Source organism: Bubalus bubalis, chromosome 23 (genome assembly GCF_019923935.1).
Source record: "Bubalus bubalis isolate 160015118507 breed Murrah chromosome 23, NDDB_SH_1, whole genome shotgun sequence".
In the NCBI taxonomy this organism is placed as follows: Eukaryota; Metazoa; Chordata; class Mammalia; order Artiodactyla; family Bovidae; genus Bubalus; species Bubalus bubalis.
The window spans coordinates 20911330-20920900 of NC_059179.1; the positions used below are offsets into that span (position 1 = coordinate 20911330).

Here is a 9571-nt window from a genome sequence, read left to right on the forward strand (position 1 = left end):
TTATTGATATTTCTCCCGGCAATCTTGATTCCAGCTTGTGCTTCTTCCAGCCCAGCGTTTCTCATGATGTACTCTGCATATAAGTTAAATAAGCAGGGTGACAATATACAGCCTTGATGTACTCCTTTTCCTATTTGGAACCAGTCTGTTGTTCCATCTCCAGTTCTAACTGTTGCTTCCTAACCTGCATATAGGTTCCTCAAGAGGCAGGTCAGGTGGTCTGGTATTCCCATCTCTTTCAGAATTTTCCACAGTTTATTGTGATCCACACAGTCAAAGCCTTTGGCATAGTCAATAAAGCAGAAATAGATGTTTATCTGGAACTCTCTTGCTTTTTCTATGATCCAGTGGATGTTGGCAATTTGATCTCTGGTTCCTCTACCTTTTCTAAAACCAGCTTGAACACCTGGAAGTTCACAGTTCATGTATTCCGGAAGCCTGGCTTGGAGAATTTTGAGCATCACTTTACTAGTGTGTGAGATGAGTGCAATTGTGTGGTAGTTTGAGCATTCTTTGGAATTGCCTTTCTTTGGGATTGGAATGAAAACTGACCTTTTCCAGTCCTGTGGCCACTGCTGAGTTTTCCAAATTTCTGGCATATTGAGTGCAGCACTTTCACAGCATCATCTTTTAGGATTTGAAATACCTCAACTGGAATTCCATCACCTCCACTAGCTTTGTTTGTAGTGATGCTTTCTAAGGCCCACTTGACTTCACATTCCAGGAATTGGCTCTAGGTGAGTGATCAGACCATTGTGATTATCTGGGTTGTGAAGATCTTTTTTGTGTAGTTCTTTGGTATATTCTTCCCACCTCTTCTTAATATCTTCTGCTTCTGTTAGGTCCATACCATTTCTGTTCTTTATTGTGCCCATCTTTGCATGAAATGTTTGCTTGGTATCTCTAATGTTCTTGAAGAGATCTCTAGTCTTTCCCATTCTGTTGTTTTCCTCTGTTTCTTTGCATTGATTGCTAAGGAAGGCTTTCTTATCGCTCCTTGCTGTTCTTTGGAACTCTGCATTCAGATGCTTATATCTTTCCTTTTCTCCTTTGCTTTTCGCTTCTCTTCTTTTCACAGCTATTTGTAAGGCCTCCTCAGACAGCCATTTTGCTTTTTTGCATTTCTTTTTCTTGGGGATGGGCTTGATCCCTGTCTCCTGTACAATGTCACGAACCTCCATCCATAGTTCATCAGGCACTCTGTCTATCAGATCTAGTCCCTTAAATCTATATGTCACTTCCACTATATAATCATAAGGGATTTGATTTAGGTCATACCTGAATAGTCTAGTGGCTTTCCCTACTTTCTTCAATTTAAGTCTGAATTTGGCAATAAGGAGTTCATGATCTGAACCACAGTCAGGTACCTCCGGTCTTGTTTTTGCTGACTGTACAGGGTCTCCATCTTTGGCTGCAAGGAATACAGTCAATCTGATTTCAGTGTGGACCATCTGGTGATGTCCATGTGTTGAGTCTTCTCTTGTGTTGTTGGAAGAGGGTGTTTGCTATGACCAGTGCTTTCTCTTGGCAAACTCTATTAGCCTTTGCCCTGCTTTGTTCCATACTCCAAGGCCAAATTTGCCTGTTACTCCAGGTGTTTCTTGATTTCCTACTTTTGCATTCCAGTCCCTTATAATGAAAAGGACATCTTTTTTGGGTGTTAGTTCTAAAAGGCCTTGGAGGTCTTCATAAAACCATTCAACTTCAGCTTCTTCAGTGTTACAGGTTGGGGCATAGACTTGGATTACCGTGATATTGAATGGTTTGCCTTGGAAATGAACAGAGATCATTATGTCGTTTTTGAGATTGCATCCAAGTACTGCATTTCGGACTCTTTGTTGACCATGATGGCTACTTTAGGTATTTATATTTTATAAATATAAAATATTTATATTTTATCTGTTATCTGTTATCTGTTTTTGTTGAACATGAATGCCCCATGAGAGTAGGAACTTACTCTTGCTCATCATGTCAGAGAGGAAAAACTTTTTCTTTACCCTCTTTTTTTTAAAAAGTGAACATTCTTAGGTTCAGTTTTTGAGGTTCAAAAATAAACTAAAAAAAGATAAGCAAGAAAAAAAGATTGTGACCACATGTGTATGTATATTTGGGCATTCACAAAGAAATGTGACTCAAAGAGGTGCTTAGAATTTGGGGCTTATAAACCATCTTAATAGATGCAGAGGAGGGGATAGAGTACACTTAGGGACTCAGAAGTGAAAGGAGAAAGTGCATTTATGGGAAAACAAATGACTTTTTGGAAGGATAATTGGATCATTAGAAGAACATATGGGAGACAGGATGGTTTTTTGATAGTGTCTGTTTGGCTGTGGTGCTGATGAGTTTCTCCCAGCGGGGGGATTTATGACAGTGGAGGGTTTTTTGGTTTGTTTGTTTTTTTAGTTCTTTTGGGAGTCTCTGCTTTTAGGCAAGTAAGGAATTTGAGCCTTCAGCTCAAAATCATTTTTATAGCACACAGCCATGTTTTGGACCCCTTCGATCACAGTAGTCCCCATACCTACAACAGTGTCTGGTATATGGTAGGCACTTAAATGTATTTGTTGGATGGATGGAGGAGTGAATCAAGTGACATTTAATAAAACCTTTCATAATAGAGCAATGTGATCAGGGTTTTATTCTGCATATTAGTGAGCTTGCTGTAGCATGTTATTTTTATCTGTTATTATTACCTACCTGCTACTAGTGTTTCCACTGAGTATACATTTGTAAAAAGGGTGATTTCTGTTTTGATTTTGAGTGATACTGAGTATATATCACCTAAATTTATTTAGGAAATATAATAAAAATTAGAATGAAAGTGAGGAGATTTTAATACCTATCTTCTGGAATTATCAGAAATTAAATTAATTCCTATAGTTCATTTTATTATTTAGTAGCCAATAAAATGGACCTCTGGTGTTTTTTAATTGGTATAATATGGTAGGGAATTTATAGGCTATAAATTCCTGTATTTAGGATTTGAGGATATAGGATTTGAACAGATTCCTCTCCCCACCCCCCACCCCCACCCCCGGTAATTTACAGTTATGCTATGCTCTTTCTTTTATACTAAAATCTTATTTAAATTCAACTACTTTCATTCCATGAAATTAAAAGACGCTTACTCCTTGGAAGGAATGTTATGACCAATGTAGATAGCATATTAAAAAGCAGAGACATTACTTTGCCAATAAAGGTCCGTCTAGTCAAGGCTATGGTTTTTCCAGTGGTCATGTATGGATGTGAGAGTTGGACTGTGAAGAAAGCTGAGCACCAGAGAATTGATGCTTTTGAACTGTGGTGTTGGAGAAGACTCTTGAGAGTCCCCTGGACTGCAAGGAGACCCAACCAGACCAACCTAAAGGAGATCAGTCCTGGGTGTTATTTGGAAGGACTGGTGCTGAAGCTGAAATTCCAATACTTTGGCCACCTCATGTGAAGAGTTGACTCATTGGAAAAGACCCTGATGCTGGGAGGGATTTGGGGCAGGAGGAGAAGGGGACAACAGATGATGAGATGGTTGGATGGCATCACCAACTCAATGGACATGAGTTTGAGTGAACTCCAGGAGTTGATGATGGACAGGGAGGCCTGGCATGCTGTGATTCATGGGGTTGCAAAGAGTTGGACACGACTGAGCGAATGAACTGAACTTTGATTCCATTGCATACCAAGAATTCAAAATGAGTGTTATTTTTCAGTAATAGTTTTTCTTAAGGTGATGTGATTATTTAGTATTTATATTTAGTTCTCCTATTCTTACGTTCATAACAGTACAAGTCTTTAAAGCAATACAATAAAATAACCTTTCTGGATAGAAGGAATTAGTATGCTGAACATTTTACTTATGCATGATTCCAAAGAATTAGAAAAGATCTATTGAAATTAGATATTAGTAGTAATTTAGTATAGTTATTTTTCTGTTTCGCTGCCTTACTATCCTGTGTAAGAGAAAGATATTAAAATTAACTTGTTTAATTTTTTTTATTTTTTCAGGCCAAAGGCAGGATTGTGGTAATGCCAGGTAAGTAATGCCATTTACTAGTATGACACTGAAAATGGGAAGGAAGAGCAAAAGAGGCAGGACAGTATGGGGAGACGTATTAGCACATAGTGTTTAATTTTATTAAAATGTTTAAGATTGGGAGATCCTGACTGCAATTTAGAACTTTGTGTGAGGTTTAGCTCAGAGAAGAGCAGATAAGGATTGGGATTTTTCCACATTTGCTTTCCCATAGTATACAGTCTTGTGAATGTAGATGCTCATTTCTGGTGATGCTTACTTACCAGGTTTGATGCTGCTACACTGGATTAGGGCCACATGTCCTAGTTGGTGACAAAGTATAAGTAAACGTTTAGGTAATATCCCTGAATAATATAATACTCAATTTTTTTTAAATCTCTGATGAGCAAATTCTTGTAATCAGAACAGGTGGATCACATACTCCTAATGATAACTATAAGGTCAATTAAGTACATAATGGCTCATTAGAAGTCAGTAGTTTTTAAAGAATTAGATAAGCAGACCTAGATCCAGAATGAGATGAATATAAAGACAGTCTTAATTTTTTCTTACTAAATTTCTCAAACAGATAAAAAAAGTAGAAAATAGCATATAAATACTCATGTACTCAATTTCTGTATTTAACATCTTGTCATATTTGTCTCATCTTTTTTTATCCTGAGGCATCTTAAATTAAATTAAAGGCATTGTGACACTTTATACTTCTCTTCAAAGGTGGTGAGGGGGGGCGCATTTTAACCACATTGTGGGCATCTAACCACAAGATCATTATCACATCTATCAAAATAAACAGTAATTCCCTACAATACCATTTAATAGTCGGCCAATACTTTTATAGCGTTAAGTTTGAACCACTTACGCTATAAAATGTCCTAATTTCTGGTTTTATTGGATTGTTTCCTTTCAATATTGTTTAGCATGTATTTCCTAGTCTCTGTATTTCCTGTAAACTGGTAGTTAGATCATAAGGCTTGGTTAGATTCTGGTTAAATATTTTTGGTAGAAATAGTTCACAATAATTCTGTATACTTCATGTTTCATCACATCAGAAGGCATATAATGTCTGGTTGTCTTAGTACCAGTAATGCCAAGACTGACCAGGTGTCAAATGGTGATAGATATAAGAAAACTTTTTAAAAGAGGCCAAATAGAGGTATAGTGTCAGAATTTTAGGAAAGCTTTGACTTGTAGCAAGTTCCTGAAACATAAGCAGACAGAAAGCATACATTATCTGTTAAATTGAGACCCTTAAGAGATTAATTAGGGAATCTTAAAGAGACTTAATTGTATCTGATGCATTTCCATTAAGACTAAATGTATTTAGTCTTGACGACTAATACCCACACTTAGACAGTTGTTAACTTAAGATTGCTTTTGCATTATATGTAATTATTAAGTTATGTGCTATGTGCAAGGCACTACTTGGGATACAGAGTTACACAAGAAACTACTTCCTCAAGAGGCTTATAGTCTTAAGTGAGATGATGTTATATCCAAAGTATTTGTGATTATTTAACAAACCTTACCAAGAAAATGCTGATTATATGCCAGGTTCTGTGGTAGATATAAAAACACAGAAATGTATATGAAGTAATCCTTCTACTTGAGGAGCTTACTGAGTAGATCTATAAATAAATTATGATAATTTCATGTAAATAAATACCAGCAAGTAAAAATTCCTGGGTAAATCAGCCTAATATGTGTCCATCACTGGGAAATATAAAGATAAAATATAGCAGTTTCCCTCTAGAGGATTTTCATAATGAAGCTTATAATTTAGGCTCCAGTTCCCTTATCTTTATACTACACTTGATCTTAGCCAAAAGGCCAAGAAGCGATTCCCTTATCTTTATAAAGAAAAGGTATTGAACTAGTTGTTCTTTCAAGTCCCAACTGTTAATCTGTGTTTGGGAAATGTATTACTTATGTTCTGATAACTGAGTAACATGTATTTCAGTGACCAGATATTCTGTTATTTGTTAGAAAGAAATAACAAATATTTGTCTTTTAATCCTTACAACAAGTTTGTGAAGTAAGCAATACTATCCCTCTTTGATGAAAAAAATTGAGGCTCAGTGGACTTGAGTAATTTATCCAAGGCCACATAGCTGTGAAGGGCCACCGTGGTAAAGCCAGGATTCTAATAAATCTGACCTCTCAGTCTGTGTTCTTTCTTAGGGCTCAGTGGTATTTGTTGTTGTTGTACTATATGACTAAAAAAAAAAGTTAATGAGTCTGAAAGAGTGTGTAAGTCAAGTTATTTCAGCAACTTTAATCAGTCAGTTCAGTTCAGTTGCTCAGTCGTGTCCGACTCTTTGCAACCCCATGGACTGTGGCACACTAGGCTTCCCTGTCCATCACCAACTACCAGAGCTTACTCAAACTCATGTCCATTGAGTTGGTGATGCCATCCAACCATCTCATTCTCTGCCGTCCCCTTCTCCTCCTGCCTTCAGTCTATCCCAGCATCAGGGTCTTTTCTAGTGAGTCAGTTCTTTGCATCAGGTAGCCAAAGTATTGGAGTTTCAACTTCAACATCAGTCCTTCCAATGAATATTCAGGCCTGATTTCCTTTAGGATTGACTGGTTGGATCCCCTTGCAGTCCAAGGGACTCTCAAGAGTCTTGTCCAACACCACAGTTCAAAAGCATCAATTCTTTGGTGCTCAGCTTTTTTATTGTCCAACTCTCACATCCATACATAACTACTGGAAAAACCACAGCCTTGACTAGACGGACCTTTGTTGGCAAAGTAATGTCTCTGCTTTCTAATATGCTGTCTAGGTTGGTCATAATAAAGTTGATCTCAAGCAACTTTAATAGCTTGAGGTAAAAAATACATATTTTAACAGTCATCTAATCTGATATCAGTTCAGAATATAATTCTTTATATACAGACATTTAAAAGATTGTTCCTCAAAACAAATGAGTCATAAAATCCTTGATTATGCAATTTTAATAAACTAGAATCAAATTCTTCTGTAAAATGAAATTTAAAAATTGGCATTATAATAAAGAAACTGTGTAACACCTTGCATTGTTCCCATTTCCAGTGAAATCCGTGTGTTATGGGCCAGAGAAAGAACCTTGGAGATGTTCTGTTTTTGTTTTTGATTTTGTTTTGAGGTTTTCTCTTTGAGATACGTTTCTGAGTCTTTGCTTTTAATTTGATTTTGCTTTAATTAAGGGGAAGCAGGGCTTGAGTACTCAATTATTTTCCTTGCCCCAGAGTAATCTTTTAGATCATTGTTATACAAACCAGTGGGCATGTACAGTTCTGTCATAAAGGTTCTTTGATCTTTTGTTCTCCAGAGTCTGCATTCTTGTCTTTCATCATTTGTTTTTAAATTCATTTTAGCTGAGTAAGGAGAGAATATCAAAGAGGAATTTCAGTATGAAGATTCCAGGTAGAGCTAGCAGTCATATTAGTCACTAAATTTTATGTGAAAATCTATTCTATTTACTATATTACTTATTCTTTCCAACAGGGGGTGGCATAACAGATAGAAATCTGCAGAGGATCCTTGAGGGTTCAGGTGCCACAGAATTCCACTGTTCTGCTCGGTCGGCTAGAGATTCAGGAATGAAGTTTCGGTAAAAATGACTTCTTTGACTCCTACTAAAAGGAATGGGATTAATTTTTACTTCTCCAAATAGGAAAACCTTAGTTGATGGCATGATTAATGAATAGAATGTTGTGATTAGCATGTAAGTATTAGTCATTTTTAAAGTTTTTTAACTGCAGAGTGGCTCTTATCCTGCCTTAAATAAGCAGGCTCTTCTGAACATAGGCTAACCTCCAAATCTTTAAAGCTTTACTGAACTTAGACCAGTTAATGGTCTAAGTTCACGACTGACGTGACTTAGCTGCTGCTGCTAAGTCACGTCAGTCGTGTCTGACTCTGTGCGACCCCATAGACAGCAGCCCACCGGGCTCCCCTGTCCCTGGGATTCTCCAGGCAAGAACACTGGAGTGGGTTGCCATTTCCTTCTCCAATGCATGAAAGTGAAAAGTGAAAGTGAAGTCGCTCAGTTGTGTCTGACTCTTCGGGACCTCATGGACTGCAGCCTACCAGGCTCCCCCATCCATGGGATTTCCCAGGCAAGAGTACTGGAGTGGGGTGCCATTGCCTTCTCCGAGACCAGTTAATAGTAAACTCTAATTCAGCAACTAAGCTTCAGATGAAGTAGATATGTATGTGTGCCCATTCACCTGTGATCTCCTTTAGCAAAGTTAATTTCTATGGTAATAAGGATGGAAGAGCTGTAGTCCTTTTTATCTTTCCTACTGTTAATACTTAAATATTTCCTCACTTTTACCCTCTCTCTCTTTTTTTTTTTTTTTTTTAATTTTATTGTTTTTGGCCATGTCTCACAGCTTGTGGAATCTTAGTTCCCTGACCAAGGAGTCAACCCACACCCTTGGTGATGAAAGCAGAGTCCTAACCACTGGACCACCAAGGAATTCCCTACTTCTGGTCATTTTGAAATTTTATCACTTTTAAGGAATTTAAACTATTATGTGTTTTCTATCATACTTGAGAGGATTCCTATAATTTAATAGTTAATTGATTATTTCTGTTTATAAGTTGGGGAAAACGAGATATAAAAGAAGCAAGAGCCTTAGATTTACAATTCCAGATATAAAACCAAATATACTATCTGGTATATTTAGACACTAGGTGTTTCAAGTAACTAATAAAAATTATGAAATATGTTAGTGCAAGGTCCTTGTTCTTGAGCCATGAAATCTACCCTAAAATGAAGTGCCAGTAGGAGGGTTCATTTAACAACTTATGTAATTTTCTGTTTCTTTATTATTTCCATTGCAGAAATTCCTCTGTTGCTATGGGAGCCTCTCTTTCTAACTCAGAATATTCTCTAAAGGTTACAGATGTGACCCAAGTAAGGACTTTGAATGCTATTGCAAAGAATATTCTCGTTTAGCCAGACCTCTCTGAGAGACATGGATATCACCAGACATCACCAGACAAAGATAGAAGAATAGTCTACAGTTCTCTATGACAGCTTTAACCTTCTCTGGCCAGGACAGTCTGTCTTTATTTTGAGTCTTATTTTACCATGGAGAATGTTTCCAAGAAGAAAAAGAACTTGAAACAGAGTACAGTCATCTTCTTTGCTTAATCTTGTCAGCCATCTCCATCATCGTGGTTAAATCTGGCCTACACTTCTTCTGCAGACAGAGGTTTAAGTCTGTTTTCAGTGGAATTAATTGAACTGGGAAAGTTCAGTTGTAAGGTATGAACTCAAATGTGACTTCATGGTCAACTCAATAGCGGTTATTTTGCCTTGTCATTGTAAAATAAAAATTGCCATTCTATTGTGGTAGCATCTCTTATTCATACCCTGAATACAATCTGTAGCCAAGTATTAGAGGGAAGATTTTTTGTTGTTTTTTAATTTTATTTTCTCTTTTTATTATGTACTTTTTGGATGTGTTACCCTGGGCAAGATGCAAAGGATATAAAGTAAATGGTATAGCATAAAAATTTTCAGCCTTGGGAAGTAGGATGTAAAAGTTCCTAGA

General features: G+C 36.9%; 1 protein-coding gene and 1 pseudogene across 3 annotated transcripts in view; one reads left to right on the forward strand and one right to left on the reverse strand.

The window, feature by feature from the left end:
- The window catches only part of CUTC (cutC copper transporter), a 33077-nt gene extending 23713 nt beyond the window's left edge, over positions 1 to 9364 (forward strand). For all 3 annotated transcript variants that reach the window (XM_006064573.4, XM_006064574.4, XM_025274325.3), the window contains 3 exons: positions 3997 to 4024; positions 7512 to 7617; positions 8856 to 9364. In XM_006064573.4, the coding sequence (XP_006064635.1) occupies positions 3997 to 4024; positions 7512 to 7617; positions 8856 to 8970 (249 nt within the window). In that variant the 3' untranslated portion in view covers positions 8971 to 9364. The remainder of the gene's footprint in view (positions 1 to 3996; positions 4025 to 7511; positions 7618 to 8855) is intronic.
- LOC112581688 lies at positions 5702 to 5863 on the reverse strand (annotated as a pseudogene).
- Positions 9365 to 9571: the final 207 nt, after the last annotated feature.